Below are 24,623 nucleotides of genomic sequence, written 5' to 3' on the forward strand. Positions count from 1 at the left end.
ATTAGGCTATTTAGTTGGTTCTTTACTATTCTTAAAAAGGGAAATCTACTTTAAGCTTTTCCTGTCAGTTATTTTTGCCTTTTCCCACCCTAATTCCCAAGAACTTCAGTTCTTCTACTGTTAATTATCTTACTACTAGTGGGGTAGAAGTGCTTCAGGAATATAATATCTAAGATTTGGGAAAGGCATTATATCTACCATTTATATAGAGCTTTGTGACTTGCAAAGCATTTTTAAATATTTATCTCATTTGAGATCAACAGCAACTATGTGAAGTAAGTGGGAATCATTATCATCTTTAAATAATGATTCCTGAATGATGAACTTTATTTATGGTTGAGGAAACCCAGAGAGATTAGATGATTTATCATGCATCACTGGAACTATAGGGTGAAACCCTGGGCTGTCCATTATTAGGTTTGTGGTCATGAGCAATGTGTGTCAACTTTGAAACTCAGTTTTTTCAAGTATAAGATGAAAGATTAACAAAAAATTTAGTTACAAAATACATTTAATACATTTAATCTGCTCAGTAATCTTGGTTTCCATTTTCTTTTCCAAGCTAGCCAATTGCCTTCCTAAACGTATCCTCCCGTTTTCTAGTTCTGTCTTCTTATTCATGGCATATACTCACTTCACATGTTTTCTCTTCCATCTATATAAATCTTACTCATTGTAAATAGCTTTTAACTAGCTTGTGGTATCCAGGCAACTCCCTTACAAAACCATTTCTATTGCTCCCAGTAATTGCGATGATTTCTTCTCTGGAAAAGATGTAACACTTTCTATCTTTTGCACCATTTATCAAATTCTACATTTTATTAATAACAGTATACTGGGAAGAATAGTCATTACCAGCTATCATCTGAGTCTAATGGACTCTTGTATAACATATTTAAAAATTTCACAAATAATAAAAATCATTTAAAAAATTTTTACAAATAATTTACAGATATAAACATAAAAGAATGTTGTGAAAAACAGCTGGACTGGAAATTAGTAAGAATTTAAATATAACATGCTGAAATTTTATTCCTTACTTTTCTGGTGTGAATATACACATATCCACAATGGGCAGCATCCTTTGAATGAGAATAATTGCTCATGGAGGAGCCTGGGACATCGCCATCTGATAAATAATGATCAGATTTCAAATATATTTTAAGCAATTCCAGATTTTTATTACCTCTGGTTCTTCTTGTACTTGTTTTGTCAAAATGCAAAAAAGCTTTGAAACCTTTCATGGTTTATAATTTTGTTGAAGAGAGGGTGGTTATTTTCATCAGTCAGTAGTAACAAAATGTTTTCATTTTTAGATATTGATTAGAATGATCAGTTCAATGAACTTTTTCATTTCTGTGCTATTTATTTCCTTTCAGTGCCTTCAGCATTTGTTTACCTGTGAACCATATCAAGTAAATTCCCTAGCACAAACTTGATAAAAGGTGAAAATGTACTGTTAAATGTCCTTTAGCAAACATTTCTTATGCAGAAAATATTGCATTATGATATCCTCCTTGTAGAGTGACTAACTGGAAAACAAATTTCCTATTTGTCCTTAAAAGTATTTTGTTCACTCATTGATTCTTGAGTCTGAGAAAATATGCTTCTAGGATATATTATGTGACAGCTTATAATCTGAGATTTAGCTGATTAATATCATCATCATCATTTGAGTCTGGAGTATTGCTGTCTTTTTGTATTTGTGTTCTTATTCATCTAACGATTGCAAATTATCTTCTGTCAGTTTTCTTCTCTTTGCCATTATGGACAAAAAGGGAAAATTTCTGAATTCACAACTGTATTTGATGAAGGGTTAAAAAGAAAAAGACAACAAAAATCCTGTCTTTTGATGTTTTTATACCTTCTGGAAAGATCAGACGATACTTTGGGCGAATGCATTAAGAAGGATGATTCGTTCTTGATTTTGGTGCAGTGAGTTGAGGATCTGGCATTGTCTCTGCAGCAGCTCAGATCACTGCTGAGGTGTGGGTTCCATCCCTGGCTCCGAGCAGTGGGTTACGGCAAAACTGTTGCTACAGCTGCGTTATAGATTGCAGCTGCAACTAGGATTCAGTCCCTGGCCCGGGAACTTCCACATGCTGTGGGTATGGCAAAAAAAAAAAAGAAAGAAAAGAAAAAGGATGATGAAATAGCAATGATTTGTTTCAGGATTTTTTATCCTTCTAGATGATTACATCATTTTTAAGCTTTTTTTTTTTTTTTCTTCTATGAAAGCTTTAAATTTAATATGGCTATTTTCCAGTTAACAGAAAAGTATGTCATTATAGTTAATAGATCACTATGGAGGCAGATCAGAATAACGTTAAACAGGCTTAAGTCTCTGCCAACACTTTTGAACTCCAGCTTGCATGGGGCAGTTGAATGATAATTTATATAATCTCATTTCCAAATGAACATATAGTATAACTGATATTTACAGTTTGACGTTAGATAAGATTGAGACTGTTGGGTCTAGGTATTTAAAAATCCATCTTCTCCCCTTGTTTTTTCATCTTCTGAGTTGTTTTAGTCTCACGTGCCTTTCCTCCCAGTTTGGACCCACTCATTTCAATAATGCTTTTACCAGCAAACTAGTCCCCCTCATCCCCTTGTACCTTCCCACCATCTACCTTCCCAACCCCAACTCTGCCTCCCACTGACCGACCACTGTCAGGCTGGCACATATTTCTTGGAGAAAGTCATAAAATCAGACTGAGTTGTGCATTATGAGGGTAGAGAGATACCAAGATCATAGACAGTTTAACCTGGGATAGAATCAAGAGAATTTGCGTCCCAGCACCGTCTTGCAAGTGAGTGGAGAGTCAGTGAGTAGTAGAGCTCTCAACAGGACCTCAGGTTTCCTGACCATTGTTTCAGTGAGTTTCCAGCATGGTGAATTGGGAAGTAGGAAAGTTGTATAAAACATGAGAGAAGAGGAAGTTCCAGTAGGCTAAGGATCTGGCATTGCTGCAGCTGTGGCACAGGCTGCAATTGCTGCACAGGTTCGATCCCTGGCCCAGGAACTTTAGAAGAAAAGAAAATATGACCGAAGAGAAGAATCATTAAAGTGGCATGAGGTACTTTAAGGGGAATATTCTAATCCCCCTCCCCGCCCCAGCTTTATTGAGGTAATAATCAACAGGTAAAATTGTAAAGTATTGAAAGCATGCATCGTGATGATTTTATATACATATACATTGTGAAAAAATTCCTTCCATCTAGTTAATTAACACGTCCATCACTTCACATATTTATCTCTTTTTTTGTAAGAAAATTTAAATACTACTTATTTGACTAATTTCAGTTATACAGTACAATATTGTCTTGATTAAAGACAATATTGTACTGTATAACTGAAATTAATCACCGTGTTATACGTTAGACCATCACCTTATTCATCTTACAGCTGAGAGTTTGTATTTTTTTACAAACTCCCTATTTCTCCCACCTCCCTCCAGCCCCTGGCAACCACTTTCCTATTATCTGCTTCTATGAGTTTGACTTTTTTTTTTTAAAGATTCCACATGTAAGTGTTTGTTGTTTAGCGTCTGATTTATTACACTTAGCATAATGCCTTCTCAGTCCTTTCATGTTGTAAAGGGCAGTATTCCTTTTTTCTGAATAATATTGGATTATGTGTATAAAAACACCATATGTTCTTTATCCGTTCATCCATCAGTGGACACTTAGGTTGTTTCTGTGTCTTAGCTGTTGTAACCCCAGTGAACATGGGGGTGGAGATACCTTCTCAAGGAAAGGATTGCCTTTCCCTTAAATCTATATCCAGAAGTGGAATCGCTGGATCCTATTTAATTTCTTGAAGAAAGTCTGTACTGTTTTCCATAGCAGCTGCACCACTTTACATTTCCACCAGCAGTGCACAAGGGTTTCCTGTTTTCCGCACCCTCACCAACTTGTTATCCCTTGTCTTTTTGATGACAGCCACTCTAGCCAGTGTGAGGTGATATTTCATTGTGCTTTTGATAGGCATTTCCTGGATGATTATGATGTTAGGTGCCTTTTCAAGTGCCTGTTGGCCATTTGTATATCTTCTTTGGAAAAATTTAGTTGTTTTTAGTTATTTTAAGCTCCTTAGCATAGTTGGAAATAATTTCCAGGATTATGAAAGAGCAAAATGTTTCAAGGTATAGGAAAAATATGGTTACTGAGAAGAAACACAAAAAATTAAATTGGGTCCCATAACCCTGAGGGTTAAAGTTAAAGTTCAGTTGGGCATTTATCTGATCTCTTTTCTGGGTCCTGTGTGCTTAATGATCTTTGCATCACTTGCAGAGGCTTTCATGGTATAAGAATTATAGGATAGTTTTCAAAATAGGTAACATGATGATTCTCATACAGATAACATGAGCAAGTGTTAAAGAGTTTATTTAACTCAAATGAAGGAAACAAGCAGATGTTATACCCTTTTCAGAGGAGAATCCAAGGACCAGACACATTTGTAGAGCAGTAATATTGAAATTAACATGCAAATGGAAACAACAGGAGCCCTTTCCAGGTGGGAAAGGGAAGTCAGTTCATCCTGACAGAGCAGAATTTGCTGCTCTTTGAGCAAGAATAACTTTGCAGTTATTGGCGATTTAAAGAGCTGTAAAAGAACTCCCACAGAATCAGAATCAGATAATCAGTAATTGTGAGTACTAGGTCTGAACAATGCACAATTTTACACTGAAACACAGCTCTTTCCTTCCACATATGTTGTATTCAAGTAAATTATAAAAATAAAACATATAAAGGAGTTCCCATCGTGGCACAGGAGAAACAAATCCAACTAGAAACCATGAGGTTGCAGTTTCCATCCCTGGCCTCACTCAGTGGGTTAAGGATCTGGCATTGCCTTGAGCTGTGGTGTAGGTCGTAGACGTGGCTTGGATCTGGCATTGCTGTGGCCATGGCATAGGCTGGCACGATTAGACCCCTGGCCTGGGAACCTCCATATGCCACGGATGTGGCCCTAAAAGGAAATAGAAGAATAATGATAAAACATAGAAAGAGAACTTCACACTCAGTGAAGCCATTTGCAGCTATCATATTTTAAAATGCTTATTAGTTTTCTGAAATACATACCTTTTGGAGTTTCTGTTGTGACTTAGCAGCTTAAGAACTGGTTGTGGTGTCTGTGAGGATTCAGGTTCAATCCCCAGCTTTGCTCAGTGGGTTGCTGCAAGCCGTGGCATAGGTTGCACATGTGGCTCAGATCTGATGTTGCTGTGGAGTAGGCTGGCAGCTGTAGCTCTGATTTGACCCTTAGCCCAGGAACGTCCATATGCTGCAGGTGCAGCCATAAAAAGAAATACATACATTGTTAGATTAAAAAGATCAAGTATCATCCAGAGAAGGTTACCTCTTTTCACCACATCTGCCAGAATATTTTTCAAGACTTTTGTTAGAAAAACATGGAAAAATTATTCAGTGGCTTTGTTTCTTTTGTCCCATTTAAGAGAATAAACCAAATTCTCCATGTTAACTTTACCAGCCAAATTCAAAGAATGACCCAATGAGATGAAAATTCCATTTGTTCAAATGCTAGAGGAATTGTCTTCAAGACAAGCCATCATTTGGCTTATAAAATATGCACAAAAAGAATTGTTAATGTGTAGAATCTAGTTATAATTGTTCATACTTATTAAGGGTGTTGGACATGTGTTAACCCCGCCTTGACTCGATCCAAGGACCTGTCTGCTTTAATCATACCTACCTTTATTCTTGCTTTACTTTTTATGTCCATACCTACCCTTTTATTCATGCCTACCTTTAGTTTTTATGTCCATCCTTGGCCTGACAACCGTCTCTTTCTACACCAGTATCCATGTATTCGCAAAGTCACAGCCTTATAATGTTAAAATAGGGAAAGAAGATTACTTACGGGATCAGTGATTAGAAAAAAGATCTGCAAGGATGCTTTAATGGCTTGACCATCAATCTCGAGTCATTTGAAAAGCTGGTTGATGTGAAGGGCAGCTGCAACAATAAGGAGGAAAAAAAAGAAGCAGCCATGAGGCCTAAAGTACCTTTTACCTGACTTTACCTTAAACTTTAATTTTCAGAATCAGATCTACACAGAGAGGAGATAATATCCCAATTTATGGAGGTTATCTGAACAGAGTAGTAATTTTCCTTGTTCAGTTTTCACCTCCCACCCACCTACCTACCTACCTACCTTCCTACATGGTAAACAGTTTGAGAACTGCTGATTCTAGGCAAAGGGCAGTATATAGCCAGTCAGAGGAAGACCAGTGGACTGGAGGGGGCAGTGAGCAGAGGTAATTAACATCTCACCTGTACTTCATCATTTCCCTAGCAATAGCTGGTGCTGGAACAGGAGATCAAACTTATCGATCATTAGAAGCCTTTCCTTGGTGACTTCAGCAGAATAGTTTTAACTCCTTCTGATTCCTGAGTAGCTAGAGCAACAGAGATGGCTTAACACAGTCTACTTTTGCATCTTGCACAGAAATTAATCCTGAGGGTACATTTTGGATAGCTCGCACCAAGCAACATGTTCTAGGACAGCAGGTCTTTATGTTTTTTAATGCTGCTCACGTAAACATTACCAAAATGGGAAGTTTACACATAGTTCTTACTAATTCAGCAAGATAGCAACAACATGGTATTAATATTAAAAATATTAATTCAGTAATACAATAGGGAATTATCTTAATGTTATCTTTATGGAAACTCAAATACTACTCACATTATTACTTATATTGAAGGTAATTAAGCTGAGGTAACTTCTACGCTTCAAATAAGCATTTTGGCTAAATAATACTAATAATAACTCATTTGGCTAGAACTAGGATCGAATCTTTTAATCCAGCCCTCTTTTTGTATCCATCTTGCAAATAACTAGCATAAATCTGGAATTGTTATCTAACCTGGGCAGTTCATTAGTCATTGCCACTAAAATTCTTGATCTGTCTACATCTTCCTTTCCTTTGAAATTTCTCATGCTGTCTCTTCCGTCTATATTTTAACAGAGGAGGTGTGTGTGACAAAATATGAATAAGTCCCTTTTTTTTTTTAGTCTTTTTAGGGCTACACCCACGGCATATGGAGGTTCCCAGGCTAGGGGTCGAATTGGAGATGTAGCTACCAGCCTACACCACAGCCACAGCAATGCCAGATCTTTAACCCACTGAGCAAGGCCAGGCATTGAACCTGAGTCCTTATGGATACTAGTCAGATTCGTTTCCACTGAGCCACGACGGGGACTCCTGAACTAGTCACTTTATAATTTTGCAGTCCTTATTTGAATACCTAAGGTTTTAAAATATCTAAGTATTTCTTTTATGTGTTTAAATTATTTCATATATTGTTATGTTTACATTTGATTCTCTACCTAACACATTATTGTTTCACCTATCAAGTAATCATAATGAAATTACTCTTTTAAAATCTATTGCGCCTCTGGCCAAATGTTTAATAATAAGAAGAAATTCAATGTACACATAAAGAGAAATATATCACTTTAGAATGATTTGTGAAATAATGTCAGCCATAAAAATCAGGCTGGTTTTCTGAGCCAGAGCCTAAAAGAAATCATGTGATGAGCAAGAAAAAAGCATTTATAAAAGTTGACACGGATGTGGTGGTGGAATTGTCTTTCTTCAGGCCAAACTGGTGCTTATTTACAGAAGGTGTCACACCTCTGACACTGGCGAGTGTGAAATGGCCTGGTGAAGAAGAGAGCAGACAGCTTTGGGGGTTGTAAGTTTTCCCACAAGGCTGCTATCATAGATAAAGGAACCACCCTTTTCGGATTGCTGTAATCAGATTATTATAATCTGATTCTTCCATCTAAATAAATACCTAATTTTAACCATCTCAGGAGAAGTTAAATACTGAATGTCTGCGCCTTCATATTTAACACCTGCACTTCTAAAAATACTGTGTACCCGAAGGTCATCATGACCAAGTATGGGGATAAATTGACCTTGGTTCCTGCAGTTTGGATAGCTGCAACACTGCCACTGCAGAAATGCATGTGGCTTGTGTGTGTGTGTGTGAGTGTGTGTGTGTGTGTGTTGTCCTGACCTAGACACACCTCCTTAGTTGTGTTGGGATCATAAAAGCCATGCTGGCAGAGTGCCCACTGCATGTGAGATTGGGGTCCTATTTTATAACAAACTGCTTTTACTGCCAAGAAATTGGAAAACATTAAGTTATCTGCGTTTGAGTACATCTTTCTCCTTGTTTTTTTCACCTTTTCCATTAGGCAGAAGAGATTACCTGTGTGGGATATTGTTTGTCACCTAAAAGATAACATTTCTATTTCAAATACAGATTTGACTTATGACCTAGAATTCATTATTATGCTCCTTCTCAAGTTCTGGTACAAAGTAACCAATTCTCAACAAACAATTATTTTTCCATAGAATTGCTGCATTACTTAGGAGCACTTTTAAACATGATGGAATGAAATACAAAAATGCCTGACTCATAATTAATTACACATGATGGAAGGCCCTTCCATAAAAAAGGCTCCTTCTGTCCCAATTTCTCCAGTGATTTCTTGCCCCTTTCATGTCCTCTTCTCTTTAAAAACTGCTGTATGTTCCATTTCTGCTTCTCTTGACCCTGCACCAACATTCATCACGTATCTGTCCCCCACATTCTCCATCTTATCTTCTTGTTTTTATAAGATGATAAAAGGTTTGCGAATAGAGCCATTACTATATTTTAGCTGGTTGTCAAGATATTCTGGTGCCATTTTAGCTGGTGTTATGATACAGGCGACAGACCATGGCATTAATCAGAGAGAGTGTCCAAAAACTAATAAACATAAGACCATCCAAAAAGCAGTCAGGAGAAGATATCAAACATGATTTTACACACACACACATACACACCCACTACCATCCAACTAACAATTTGCATACATTTCCCGAGTAGTACAAAGTCATATTCATTGTAGATATTCGTGTCTTTTTTTTCTATTTTTCATTTGACTTTATGAAAATGCTTGCATGGATATTAGAAGCAGATGAATATACTCACTAATAGGCACGGTATCTAGATAATTGCACATCATAGAAGCAGATGATACAAGAGGTTAGAACAGTAGTTGCTAAGTAAAAATTTCCCCTTAAACTCAGTGCACACCCTAGATTAGTTAGTAAATGGGCTGAACACTGAGGTTTGGAGGAGACAGAGTGTTCATGTTTCACTGCCAGCAGTTTTGGTTCCATCCACAATAGACTGACCCTTGCTCACTATGACTAAAGCTAGGCAACTCTGCGCTATCCACACATCTGTTTACCCACCAGAAAGAACTGAATGGCAGTTTTATTGACTAAATTTTGCTTTTTAAAAATAACATTGAAAACTGATCCTTGGGGTAGTCTAATAAACAGGGTTTTTTTTTGTTTTCTTATTTTCAAATGATTTTTATTTTTTCCATTATAGTTGGTTTACAGTGTTCTGTCAGTTTTCTACTGTACAGCAAGTGACCTAGTTAAACATACATATATACATTCTTTTTGTCACATTATCCTCCATCATGCTCCATCATAAGTGACTGAATATAGTTCCCAGTGCTATATAGCAGAACCTCATTGCTTATCTAATAAGCAGGTTTGAAACCATTTATGATGCACTTTCTTTTTCTCTAAGTTTAGAAAACCAAGTGAACAATAGTAACTTTATCAATGGCACTCTTAGGTGAAATATATTTTAAATATTAGAGGTTTTTTTTAGGAGTTCCCATTGTGGCGCAGCGGAAAAAAATCCAACTAGGAAACATGAGGTTTCAGATTCGGTCCCTGGACTCACTCAGTGGGTTAAGGATCAGATGTTGCAATGAGCTGTGGTGTAGGTCACAGATGCTGCTCTGATCTGGTGTTGCTGTGGCTGTGGTGTAGGCTGGCAGCTACAGCTCCACTTAGACCCCAAGCCTGGGAAGCTCCATATGCCATGGGTATGGCCCTAAAAAGACCCCCCCCCAAAAAAAAAATTAGAAGTTTTTTTTAATATTCCATGACTAATAAATTTTAGAAGAAGCAGAGTTTTTAAAATTATATTTATATTTATTTTCTATGTAAGATCCAACAGAATTTGACCATTGAAAATGTTTGCAGGGATCTCTCTGTGGCAAACAAATGTGTATGGTTTAAGGAATTATTTTAGATGCAGGCAACAAAAGATGAAGAATTAAAACAGTTATTATGGGAAATCAATAAATGTTAATCGGTAATGATAGTGAAGTTTAGAGAAAGGAGCAATTGATTCAAGAGCTGTAAATTACCACCCGTTTTGATGACAGGGGGCCTTCACCATTGAACCCATCCTTGATTGATGAACCAAAAATTGAGTAATGGTCTCAGAAACAGAGAAAGCACTTCTGAAGCTAAACTCAGTAGATTTTTGCAATGTTGGCCTTCCAAAATCGGCAGGAATCAGTGATGGTAAAAAATTGTAGGTTTATGTAGCCAGAAATTTCAGGAGGGAATCATTTTAGTTCACAGTAAAGAAATAGGATCCATACACACCCTTTGCTTCCTTCCTCCCTCTCCCTTCTTTCTCCCTCGTTCCCTCCCTCTTTCTCTTCTCCCTCCCTCCCTCCCTCCCTTCCTGTCTCCTTCCTTTCAAGGCATCATGAACTATTGAAAGAGCATTTCAGCAGTAGTTCATATTCTGTTTTGACCACATTCCTTATGGTTGGTAAGGCTCTCAGTGCTAAACTCAGATGTATACATAGTAGCTACTCACTGTCACTTGGGGGACTTTTTTAAAAGTACTGATGCCTGGGACTCCACACTCAGAGATTCTGATTTAATGATCTGGAGTAGAGCCCAGGCATAAGTAATTTTTTTTAAAAAAAAGCCTCTAGGATGATTCTAGAGTTGAAAATGATACGTTTACTGCCAGATGACTAATAATAATAATGAAGGTCAAATTACACAATGGAAGTGCAGCTTTATAATTACTTTTTCCTTTTTTAATTACATAAATTATATATTCTGGTTATTTAAAAAAGAAACTACATGAGCGGGTTCCCATCGTGGTGCAGCAGAAACGAATCCGACTAGAGACCATGAGGTTTCGGGTTCTATCCCTAGCCTTGCTGCTCAGTGGGTCAAGGATCCGGCGTTGCCATGAGTTGTGGACGCGGCTGGGATCTGGCATTGCTGTGGCTGTGGTGTAAGCTCCACTTAGACCCCTAGCCTGGGAACCTCCATGTGCAGCGGGTGCGGCCCTAAGGAGACCAAAAAACAAGAAACTATATGAGAATTTATGGGGAGTTCCCGTTGTGGTTCAGCGGTAACGAACCTGATTAGTATCCATGAGGATGCGGCCACAATCAATGGGTTAATAAGGATCTGGCATTGCCTTGAGCTGTGGTGTAAGTCACAGATGCAGCTTGGATCCCGCGTTGCTGTGGCTGTAGTTTAGGCAGGTTGGCGGCTATAGCTCTGATTCGACCTCCAGCCTGGCAACTTCCATATGCCCCACGTGCGGCCCTAAAAAGAAAAAAAAAAAGAATTTATGGAGTAAAAATGAAAGTCCCCCTTTATCTCTTCTCCTCTCTAGACGTAATATACTGTTTATCCTTCCAGTGGTTTTCCATGCATTTTAAAATGCATATAATTACTTACCATATGTAGTGCTTTTGAAACACAGTGGAATTATGCTGTATTTATGTAGTATCATGTGGTTTGCTTTTTTCACTTAATTTGTCGTAAGAGATCTTTCCCTGTCAATGCATGTAGTTCTATCTTATTTTAAAAAATATTCTTTTACGTCATTCCTTTTAATGCCTATAGGATATTTCTCAGTATATGGTGGCTTTAATTTCTTGTTCATTTTCGCATATTTGCAGCTTGGTGGCAAAGAGTAAAAACTCTAGCTAGACCTAGTTTTGATTATAAATATTTATTATTATTTTTTGTATTATTTAATTTTTCTATTTTTTACCAATATGGGCAACAATCTAGTAATTATTTTAGTACCCAAATCATTGTGCCTACCTGTGAATATTCCTGTATGGCAAATTCTGAGAGTTAGATTTGCTGGGTCAGAGAATATGCATATTAATATTTTGAAATATGCTATCAGATTTCCCTCCAATAGCAATTTATATTTACTTCAGCCACTAGACTCTCATTGGAATATTTATTTCAAAGCCTAAATAAATGATTCACATCACAGTGTGACTTCATGGGCTAACTTAAGTGGTAGAATTTATTTTCTTTATTTTAGCCAGAATGTCATTGAGTCAGTTTGATAGCGCTGACAGCATGTCAACCTGAAGTTCCCATTTATAGTCTTACACATATGATAAAGGAGAATGGAAAAATTATTTACTGTTTTAAACAAAAATTTTTAACATAAAGTACATGAGGGGTAGAAATAAAACTGGGCATTGGCAGTGAAAAGTTTGGACTGGACTAGTTGCAGTCTTTGATTTTATAGATGAGAGAGTTCAAAGACAGAAGCTTACTGCTCCACAACATAATGACGGAACAGTAGCCCAAATCTCGAGAATAATCTACTTCAGTAGTTCCCTGGTGGTGTAGCAGGTTAAAGATCCAGCATTGTCACTGCAGCGGCTCGGGTTGCTGCTGTGGTTCAGGTTCAATCCCTACCCCAGGAACTTCTGCATTCCCCGGGCATGGCCCCCCCAAAACAAAAAAGACAAAACTACACTCTGGATCCTTTGCTCTCTTCTGCTGTCTCAGGTTCTGTGATGGCCTTTCTGCCCATCCACCTCCCTCCCGCCTCCATACTGAGATCTGGCTATCCCAAGTCTTAGGTTGATTGACACACAGTAGAATTAGTGTTCAGACAGTGAAATAAAAAGTTGTAGACTTGGAGTTCCCTTCATGGCTCAGCGATTAACAAACCCAACTAGTATCCATGGGAACTTGGGTTCGATCCCTGGCCTTGCTCATTGGGTTAAGGATCCGGCATTGCCATGAGCTGTGGTGTAGGTCTCAGACATGGTGTGGATCTGGTGTTGCTGTAGCTGTGGTGTAGGCCAGCAACTGTAGCCCCTATTGGACCCCTGGTCTGGGAACTTTTTTTTTTTTTTTTTTTTTTTTTTTGGCTTTTTAGGGCCACACCTGCTGTACGTGGAGGTTCCCAGGCCATGGGTTGAATCAGAGCTTCAGCTGCTGGCCACAGCCTCAACCACAGCAATGCCAGATCCACGCCATGTCTGCAACCTACACCACAGTCCACGGCAACGCAGGATCCTTAACCCCTGAGCAAAACCAGGGATCGAATCCACATCCTCATGGATACTGGTAGGTTCCTTACTGGTGAGCCACAACAGGAATTTCCTGCAGCTTCTCTTTACCTCTCTGGCCTCCCATTTGGAAACTTTATTGATGCTTTCATCTTTTTTCCAAGGCATTTTTATGTAGTTCTTTCCTTTATTCATTTCTCCTCCCTGCCCCATTGCTTGCTCTCTGTCTGCAGTGTCACCCCTCTTCTCATGTTTTAAAAAAACTATTTTTTTAAAGTATAGTTGATTTACAATGTTGTGCCAATTTCTGCTGTATAGCAAAGTGGCTCAGTTACACACACACACATATACACACATACACACATTGTTTTTTTATCCCTCTTCCCATTTTAAAAAATCAGTTTGGGGACATTTTTAGTGCTTGCATTGCAACCTAAAATTCATTCAAATTAACAAAAGCAGGCTGATTTGGAAAGGTGTGGAGAGTGAACAAAGAAGACTAGTATCACACAGAGCTTTGTATGGAATATGTGGTGTGGTATCATTTGTGAGCTGAAAGGTAGCTGAACATTTTCATTTTGGTGTCAGCCCCTTGGGAAGGAAGGGATCTCATAATGGGGTGTGATCTGCACTCTTAGAGTGATTGGCATTGAATGATTAAATAGAAGAGCATACATACCACTCCTCCCCTTTTAAGGCTAAGCACATATACACTGAATGCAAATCTTTTCAGTGTGGGAGGCAGTCTGGCCTAATGAGAACTGGAATCTGAAAAGCTAGGAGGGCGAATTAACTATGCAGATCAAAATGCAAGGAAACCAAAATTACATAGTATTCTTAAAAATAACCTTAAAAGCCCAAATGTAATGGTAAATGCAAATATGGAATATGATGGAAGACCCCATGTGTAAAAATGGAATCCCGACATCAGGCCCTTGGTAAATGAGTGGGCGAATGGTCCCTTGAATCGGATAACACAGTGCACACCACAGCAATGGATGAAATTGATGTGTCCGCGGGAGAGCGGCTCTATTACTCAAGCCTGTAACCTATTTTCTCTCTTCAAAAATGAGCTCCTAAGTGGTTGTGATCCTTAAGGAAGTGAATTTAATTCAAAAGAAGACATTTTATAGATGGGCAAATTTAAGTATCCACTTAGCCATTTTGAAAGACAAGTATGGGGAAAACATTATCATAAGTTATATGGTTACTTATATTCCTCAGATGCCATTTTTTCGTGTATTTTGGGCACCTGAATTTCAAGTATTAGTCAGTTATTCTTATTGCTTTTTAATTTTGCATGATCTTTTAGAACAATTGGCTGAAACAATATTGAATCTGCATTGTAATATTGTTTCATTAATTTATGATACTAAGGTATGTAATTATACAATAAATAATTTAATCGTAACAATGATTTCTTGGTTTTTCCCTTAAATTTCTGAAAACTTGATGCTTTCTCTTTTCCTGACATAAATACTTATTAATTACTGCAAAGAATAAAAGCCCATCTTGCTAATTCATTATTCTAAAATCTTCGAGGTAATATTGATACCTGGAGAAGCAGGCTGTAGTTATCTTAGTTTTTCCAAGTAAAAAAACATCACTCTATAACATCTCAGAAGATAAAATACTAAATATACTACATATATTTACCAGGTTAATAATAGCTTGTCTTCGAAATATATGGTAATATATTATTAAGCGTGCAGGTCTCATACACACACTAATCTAATTAATTATAATTAGGTATTTTGTCATTATGATCTTAAGCTGATTCTCACAGTTACCACCTGTTTTGCTGTTGCTTTTTAAAAATGTGACCTATTGTGTATATTTCATAATGAGAATTATAGTGTCATAAATGTATTTGGAAAATAAATTTAAAAGAGAAAGTCTTTAAAATGCTTCATTTAGAGACAAATTAGTAAATTTCATACTTGAATAGAGCAAAACCCTTCTTTAAATACAAAATTCTATTTTTCTCCACTGGATGTTTTATTGTTTTAGTATAAAATTTTAAACAAAAATCTGATTGAAATTGAGCAAATATATCTTCCAAATAATTTTTCAGCTTTTAGAAGCTGTCAAAATTTTACACATATAGTATAAGCTGTGTCCCCAGTGTGCATTCAGATATTAATTAAAGATGGATTAATATTTATTTCAATTTAGAATTTACCCTAAAGAAAACTTCTTAGAGAAAGAAAAGAAAGCACATTTTTCCCGTCGCTGAACCAGCATCAGGCTTTATTAATCTGATCTAAGTATCTAGAAGCTTTCTTCTGTAGCATTCTTCTGATTCAGATACTTTCCGTCTCACTCTATCTGGGTAATTTCCCAGATAGCATTCACGGTAGATGTCTGACTTTCTTATTTATCAAATTTTCACTGCACTAATTTGTGCAGAGGGAAAAAAATTCTTCCAGTGCAACTGGTTTCCGCAGCCAAAATAATTAACATCCAAAGAAATGTTAAACTCATAAAATTTAATTTGGTCTCTAATTTTCCCAATTGCTGATTCAATTGGCATTGCCTATTAAGTCAGCAGCTGTGTTTTTAACTGTCTTTTTAAGGCTGTGGGTTGTTTTTGTTGAACGTGGCCGCCCTCTAGTGGACTAAACTTTCTTTACCATAACTTGTCAGCTCCAAAGAAGTCATTTCTCTGTGGAAGTGATTAAATAATCCTTCATGCTTTAGTACTCTTGTTTTTCATTGACCTTTGTGTCTAGTACAAGTTTTATACCTTTGCTGGGGCATTTTGATAGTGATTATCTGTGAAGCAATATACTTTAAATAGCATTACATACTTATTAAGAAGACCTATTAAGGAGTTCCTCCTGTGGTGCAGTGGGTTAAGAACCCGACTGCAGTGGCTCTGGTCGCTGTGGAGTTGTGGGTTCTATCCCCTGACTGGCTCAGTGGTTAAAGGGTCCAGTAACAGTATAGATCACAGCTGTGACTCGGATTCAATCCTTGGCCTAGGAACTTCCACATGCCTCAGGTGTGGCCATAAAATAAAATTTTTAAAAAGAAGGCCTATTAAAATAGGCTGATCTCATCGACAGTTGGTGTATTTCAGTATATTTTTGACTTAGGTATTTTATGACCCATGCTCCCACTTAAGATGCTTTCATTATTCCTGTTGCAGATGCTACAACTGTGGCGGCCTTGATCATCATGCTAAGGAATGCAGTCTACCTCCTCAGCCAAAGAAGTGCCATTGCTGTCAGAGCATCACGCACATGGTGGCGAACTGCCCTCATAAAACTGTGGTGCAGGCGCCCACCAGTTCTCAGGGAAGACAGGAAGCAGAGCCCCAGCCATGCACGTCGACTTTCCCTCGAGAGGTGGGGGGAGGGCATGGCTGTACATCACCACCGTTTCCTCAGGAGGCGAGGTCCGAGATCTCAGAGTGGCCAGGCAGGTCGCCTCAAGAAGCTTCCTCCATGAAGTCCTCTGCAGCGCCAGAAGAACAAAGCAAAAAGGGGCCTTCCGTTCAAAAAAGGAAAAAGACATAACCCTTCTTCTTAGCGTGTCGTTTTCTCTCCCTGGTTGGGACGTCTACCTCATGCGAGTACAGGGGAACAGTATTTCACAAGAAGCAGCTGACCTGGGATTTTAACTACTGTTGAGGAACTGTGAATTTTTTTAAACAGACAAATCACTCTAAGCAAATTAACCTTTGAGCAGGGTGTCGTGTTGTATGTGACTCAGAGGACAAGATGCTGTGTATCGGATCGTGCATGTGTGAGAGGGAGAGAGCCTGCGTCTGTGTGTGTGTGTGTGTGTGTGTGTGTCGGAGGAGTTTATAGAGAATGTAGACATGTATATAAAGAGGGCCTGTCTTTATATATGTGTGTCTAGAGCTAAAAGCACACACCCTCCCTCCCAGAATTGGACATTCCCAAGAATTGAAGACCCATGTGAAGCATTTTAGATGGTTTGGAAAATAACCCCTGGAGTTTTTCTTGAAATACCAGTCCCTGTAGGTTACATTAAGGAAAAAACAACAACAAAAAAAATGTGACTGTTACCTTTTGTGTGAACCAAAGGATTCTCCAGATCGCACAGCTGCCAATCATATGGTACTAAAGGTTTTTAAGACATCCGTTCTCCCAAGTTCAGGATTGCCTCTTTTTCTTGCTATCTATAGAGTGTGTCCCTCGCTCCCATCCCCTTTGAAGGCAGTCCCTTAACTCCATATGCCTCTGACTGCCATAAGCTCTTTTGAATCTGGGATACATAACTCCAGAAAAGACAATGAATGTGTACTTTCTGTGCCGATATTTCAAAAGTTTTTTAATTCCTATGTTTTAATTGTAAATTAGATGCCTATTAAGAGAAGTGAAGGGGCGGGCCGTGTCTACATGTAGTGACTTGATTGTTGTCAGTGGTATTTTGATACCAGCTCCTTATAATCTCTTACCTGTTGTGAAGCTTTTATGGGACTGTGGCAACAGCAGCTTCCCTTTGACTGAGTCCATCCTTCCGAGCATCACTTCGAGCGGGGGCCTCCTAGTTTACTACTGAAGATCTTGGAGGAAAACTCCAGTCATTTGGTGTATGTTTTTGGTGGCTGTTTTTAATTTCCCCCTGGAGAGTGACCCAACTTGTTTCTAAAACAAACAAAACATCACAGATACGAGTAAAATGCCAGGGTTGAGAGTGCAGATTAAGTGGATGTTCACAGTTGCCCCGTATGTCTGACCCGGAATAACGTTAGAAAGCGCCGAGTTTGGTGGCAGGCAGCGCGGAGAGTGATGAGCCGGGGGCTAGAGGTTCCCAGGCCTCTCCTAGCCAAGAGCTAGGAGTGTTTTCTACAGTACAGTTGATCTTATGGAAATTCCCTCATGACTCATACTGAAGGGACCTGGATGGTGGATTCAGGGTGAACACTCAGTGATAGGGACCCTTCTCAGGTTGCTCCTCAGTTACGTTAAGAAACTGGCTGGGGGCCAGTCGTAGTATTGGTCCCTTCAGGTTTCAGTCATGAAACCTGACAAGAGGACAAGAAAGTCATTTTGGTGTCATCTTGGTTCCAGATGTTACAGATAAATTTCAGAAACATCTCCTAGAAGATTCCAATGAGTGATGATGCCGAACACAGGCAGTAAATATAGTTTCGTATGAGCCAATTGGTGGAAGCTCAGATAATCAAAAAAAGAAAGAAAGAAAATAACATGATTCAAATGAGACACAGCTTGCTGAACAGTTTCTGCTCCCTCCCCGGCTGGTCCTGCCAAGGGAGACAGGGCTGCTGCCCCGCGCCAGGAGAGGGTGCTCAGGCTGGGCTGCCAGCCCTTCCCAACTCAGCTTGAGTTGACAGTGTTTGTGAGAATCTCTGTGGGATACACTGAAATATCAGTGTGCTGCGATGCAAAGCTTACCTTTGACGATATTGAATGTGATGATACATAGCTAGAGAGAAGTACTTCCTTGCCTTACGTGAGGATCGTAAGCTTATTTAAATTATGTAGACAAATCAAAGTGGCATTGCTTAATTTCTAGCAGGTGTAATAAGCAGGTTAACAGTTAAAAAAAAAAATGCAACCCTAAGAAGTCACTTTGAGAATTCAAACCAAAGTTCCTTGACCTTATTAGAAATAGGAAATTATGGACTTGAGAATTGGACATTCCCTGTTTACATATAAAACGTTCATAACTGAGAGATCATGGTTAAAAACAAAGAAACAGAGAAAGAAAGCTTTTATAACCGTGGACCTTATGGGTGCAATTTGAAATCATTTTCAGCATCTTACTAGACTGAACTGAGAGCACATACCGAACCTATCTTATGATTAAAAGCTGGGGTTTATTTTTTATAAAGAATATTATCACTATTACATAACATACTCAGGACAAAGAACTTTGCTCAGGGAACATACCATGTAATATTGTTGTTTCTTTACAGAATAGTCTACAGTCCTGCTTACTCAAAACAAACCAAAAGACTTAGACCTTTATATAAGTATTATTATGTACTGACGCTAGTAATAACTACCTCTGAGTTTGACATAGATCAAAATTTCTGAATATCAGATTTCAGTTCTTCTATTTTTGTTTCATGTGAAAAGTACTCTAAAGGAGACTTCCCGAGCTCCTCGCATATGTGAATATCACTGACGTAAGCACAGTGTCCATTTACATGGGTGAAATATTATTCTGTTTACAGCAAAAGGCTACCTCATCGTTGATGCACAGCATACCTTTATGCTGCTCCAGCCTTACAGTGGCTGATAATTCTCTGGTACAGAACCTTTTTTATCTCTAGGATAGATAGCAATTCACAACTGCATGTTCCTGACAAACACCCGTCAATAAGGAAGCATCTCATTTAGTTAGCAAAGTCTCCAAGCATCTCCTTCAAGTTCCATGTATTTAGTTTAAAGACTTACGGGGCCTCTTCCACTGAAGCAAGGCAGAACCGGCAAGCAGTTTTGGAAACGGCTGCTTTGCTCAGACGTCGGTAGCGGGAAAAGGTGGGGAAGAGAGGTTGGGTGTGTGAGTGTGTTTGTGCTGGGCAGAAGTATCAGAGATGCCAATCTCCTTCCTTTGTGGCTGTGCTACCCCGAGGCCAAGTGTAGTGCAGCATTATTGTCCTAGAAGTAACTAAGGAGCATAGCTGCCAAGGAGTGAACATAGAGTGAACGTGCAATGCCATTTCTAGCTACTGAGGGGTAGGGTCTGTGAGAAGCATCAGTTTACAGGAGTTGCTAACGGGCTGGGCAGGAGGTCTGTGAATTAGCTGCCCCTTGACCTCATCTCCTCCCCCCCTCCCCATGTCAACACAAACGTAATTCCTAAGAAAGATGCACTGCCGGTCTCAGCCCTGTGAGCTATTCATTGTTACATGGCAGATTATAGTAGAAACATTTTTATACTTGCATTTCTAGTCCTTACTAGAAGACTTTGGATGTATTTTTACAAGTGGAAAGATTTAGAAAGATTTTTACCTGCTTATAACTTGGAAGTTTGGCGTGCAATGTAGGGGAAAAGATCAAGAAACATCGAGTTATTCGCATTGGTCCACCTACAAATATAGGGTGTTTTTATTGCCGATACATTTTTTTTTTTTCATGTTCTGGCCTGGTTTTATTTTGCACCAATGTGGCCCCACATTACTGCTCGTTGTATTTAGTTTGTGAATAGAAGCCCATACGTGTTAATAGACTTTGTAACATTCACTGTAAGATGAATTATACAGGACATGGGAAATCTCATTAAGTCTTAAAGTTAATTTAAATTAATTTATCTGTTTTCTCTAAGAAATGTTTATCATAAAATATATATGTGTGTTTCCCCTTTGGTTATAAAATTTGGAAAAGTATGTACAAGTGCAGCTGCACGGACTTTCATTTTCTAGATGTCTTAATGAGATTTATTTGTTTTAGGGAAGAACAACTTTTGATCAAAGCATCGAATTCTGTCTTACATCACTGTCAACAGCCTCTTTCAGTTGTGGTGGTTGTGTGTGATCTGTGTCATAGTTGTTCAATTAGAGTGAGGTTGACCTCTGAGTTGTTTTTAAATTGTCCATTTGGAACAAAGCTACAACGTTGTGGTAAAGTACTGTACTGGGAGAGACTATTACAGCATTTAATACATCTGTGGCTTCGCACATGTGAGAGTTACCAGCTTGAAAATGATGGTGTTGACTACCTCTTGAATTACTTACATCCACCAACCACTGGCACCCACCACCAGCTGGCTATTATTAGTATGTGTTGCTTTTTGGTATTAACACCTTTAACCATAATAGAGACCAAAGTGAACACTGATTGCTATATGTCTTTAATATGGTGTTTTATCTAGTGTTTTTAAAATTATCCTGTGTAGTATTTAGATGACCTCATTGTCCATTTTGGCTCCTGTTGTTTACAAGTGAAAAAACAAAACAAAGCAAAACACTTGAACTATATGTTTTTAAAGGACATAAAAAGCGTAGGTGTTTGGAATGGCATTCACTCGTGTAGTCATCTTATGGACTAAAAAGTACTGTTTGCCTTTCTGCAGACCATGGATTTTATATGCTCATTTCATGCCTAGTGTCTTATTCTGTCAATTATGGATATTTTGAGGTTTAAAGAAATTACTTGATTAAAAATAAAACATATAACGTTGGCATTTATGGTGAGTTTTGGAGGTTTTTCGTTATTTGTGTGATTGAAGAAAAGGCTGCTTAGGCAGTATTTATACCAATCTGATCATAAATAAAATAGTTTTAACATATCCTCAGCAGTGATTATAAATATAAAACTTACTTATGGGAGTTCCCTTATGGTCTAGTGGTTAGCACTTGGCACTCTCATTTCTGCGGCCTGGGTTTGATCCCTGGTCGGGAAACTGAGATCCCACATCAAACTGCTGCATGCTGTGGCAAAAACAAACACAAACACCTTACTTATGACAATACAAAATGCCAATAAATTCTGAATGAATGAAGAAGGAAAGGTGGGCCCTGTCATTCTTAAGAATTGTTCCTACAAAATGAAAGTAAACTCTCAGAAAACAAACCATGGTCACCAAACGAGAAAGGAGGGGGAGGGATAAATCAGGAATTTGGGATTAATATATACACATTATTATATATAACATAGATAATCAACAAAGACCTGCTGTATAGCACAGGGAACTATATTCAACATCTTGTAATAATGGATGAGGGAAAAGAAACTGGAAAAGTCTGGATATATATATATATATATATAAACAAATCACTTTGCTATACAACTGAAACTAACCCCAAATTGGAAATCAACTATAATTCAATTAAAAAAAAAAATCGTCCTGCATCAGCCAGCATGGACTCGGCAGGTTTGTGAATCAAGACACATACTTCACGGGGTCAGGAAAAGTAGCCTGAAACAAAAGTGTTCAAACCTTTTTGGAGAAACGATTTTAGGATTTTCGTGTGATTTTTTCCCTAAGAATTTTTGACTCTTTGAAAAGAACACCTAAGGCCAGGTTACCTCAGTACCAAATATCTAAAATGTAAATATAGATTTATCAAGCTTTGCATACAGCCTTGCTATACTCTACAAACAATTTGATAAAAACTGCTCAGTTCCAGGAGTTCCCGTCGTGGTGCAGTGGTTAACGAATCCGACTAGGAACCATCAGGTGGCGGGGTTCAGTCCCTGCCCTTGCTCAGTGGGTTAACGATCCGGTGTTGCCCTGAGCTGTGGTGTAGGTCGCAGACATGGCTTGGATCCCGTGTTGCTGTGGCTCTGGTGTACGCCAGTGGCTACAGCTCCGATTCGACCCCTAGCCTGGGAACCTCCATATGCTGCGGGAGCGGCCCAAGAAATAGCAAAAAGACAAAAAACAAAAACAAAAAAACAAAACAAAACAAAACAAAACCCTGCTCAGTTCCAGAAATTGTCCAGCCCCACAATTTTACACTGATTGTCATTTCCGCTCTATTATGTCCCGGATGATTTACTTTTTTCCCTTTGTGGTCTACTCTCACTTTTTTTCCCTTTTAATTACGGCAAAAACACAATAATGTCATTTATCATTTTAACATCTCTTAAGTGTAGGGTTCAGTAAGATGAAGTACACTCACTTTCTTGTGCAACAGTGACGTGAAGGACTTGATCTTAAATGCTCACTACAAGCTTATTACATAAACATTTCAACCATGTTTACTTTCATTGATAACTATTATTGGAAAGAGTAGCTTTTTGTTACAAGCATACTTACTGTACAGAATATGGAGAACCTTGAAAGAAAATTAAAATGGTACATAATCCCATCACCTGCATTTTATTAATTTAAATTTACATTTAAATTTATTTTAAGTTTAAATTTTGAATTTAAATGTATTAATTAAATATAGTTTTATTGATTAAACTTAAATTTCTTAATTTCAAATACAGACAACCTTTTAAAGATACATAATCTCATTACCTACAAGTAACCGTTAACAGTCTTCATTGATTTTCAATGTTGTGTGTAGATGGAGTTTTAAAAATAAAATTAGATTAGAAATGGTTTCCAACTTTACGCTTTTCCCTTAACATCAATTTTTTTTTTTCTTTTTTAGGGCCATACCCATGGCATATGGAGGTTCCCGAGCTTGGGGTCTAATTGGAGCTGTAGCTACTGGTGTACGCCAGACCACAGCAATGCCAGATCCAAGCCGAATCTGTGACCTACACCACAGCTCAGGGCAATGCCGGATCTTTAACCCACTGAGTGAGGCCAGGGATCGAACCCTCAACCTCATGGTTCCTAGTCAGATTCGTTTCTGCTGCTCCATGATGGGAACTCCCATCATTTAATGTTTTGTCACACCAGGAAACATTGTTAAGAAACACCATTTTTGGTAAGTGCACATGTGGTCTGAGAAAGGGAGATCAGGCAGTAGGGCAGGGAGGATGGGCTTGGTTTGAGAGGGAAACGGAGGCGCATTCTTCAGGACAGATGAAACGGCATAAACACAAGGTCAGAGGTGAAACCAAGCAGTGCAGGTGTCATCGATCAGTAAAGAGATGAATTTGGCGGCACAGAGTATTAAAAGCAACTTTTTGAATGGAGGGGGAGGGCCACCAATGCAGCCAGGAACTCGAGGGGCTTACCATTTTGAAAAGGGAAAAGTGCAAGCTGAGCACATTCATCCCACCTTTTGCCCTCTGGTCACTTTCCAGTTCCCAGAGAACTGGAACCCAAGTGGTAGAATCACACAGGAGGCAAGCAGTCTTACTGAGCTGAGGAAACAAATGCAGGGCTGTCAGACCAGCAGAAAATTGAGGGACAAGCCCCAGAGGGTAGGGGTCACAAAGAAGGAAGACCCCCAAAGCTTCAAAGAGATTCCTCTCAAGTCATTGACTGACTCTTAAAGACTCAGCAGAAAACAGCCATCGAGTGCAGGGCCACAACCAGGGTGAGGTGAGGGAGGCCCCTGGGGTGTGAAATTTAAGAAGGTACCCACCTAAGGTGGTACCTTGACATAGGGTAGCATCCTTGCCTCATCCTAGTCCAGCCCCTGGCTGGGAGACAAGGGAGTTACCACATATTTCCGTAGCCATCTTTGCTGGAGAGAGGGAACTGCAAGGCACAGAGATTAGATGGGCCTTGGTAAACGCCTGAGCTTTTTCTCTAGCTCCCAGAGGGCTAACCATAGGAGTATAGGACTAACACTTTCAAGTATAGGACATACACTAGAAATAGGGCAAAACTGAAATAGACCAGCCCTAACAAAGCCTAAAATAAACACTGGATGGGACCAAGGTGACTAGCTGGTCCACTACCTACCTACCAAAGGATAACTCAACCCTCTTTGGAAGAATTTAACATCATCCATTTGTTACAAATTTTCATCTACACTGTCCAGCATCCAGTCCAAAAGGATGAAGTATGCCACTAAATAGGATCAGTTGACTGGAAACAAAGAAAAACAAACATACAAGCA

General features: G+C 38.7%; 1 protein-coding gene across 5 annotated transcripts in view; it reads left to right on the forward strand.

The window, feature by feature from the left end:
- LIN28B (lin-28 homolog B) overlaps positions 1–21,336 on the forward strand; it is a 141,615-nt gene extending 120,279 nt beyond the window's left edge. For 3 of the 5 annotated variants that reach the window (XM_085004470.1, XM_085004606.1, XM_085004513.1), the window contains one exon: positions 16,359–18,901. In XM_085004470.1, the coding sequence (XP_084860596.1) occupies positions 16,359–16,728 (370 nt within the window). In that variant the 3' untranslated portion in view covers positions 16,729–18,901. 5 annotated transcript variants of the gene reach the window in all.
- The last annotated feature ends 3,287 nt before the right edge of the window (positions 21,337–24,623 follow it).

This window comes from Sus scrofa, chromosome 1 (genome assembly GCF_054392235.1).
Source record: "Sus scrofa isolate SSC_HxYL_T2T_F1_AM1 chromosome 1, Sscrofa_HxYL_maternal_Yorkshire_Landrace_v2.0, whole genome shotgun sequence".
Lineage (NCBI taxonomy): Eukaryota > Metazoa > Chordata > Mammalia > Artiodactyla > Suidae > Sus > Sus scrofa.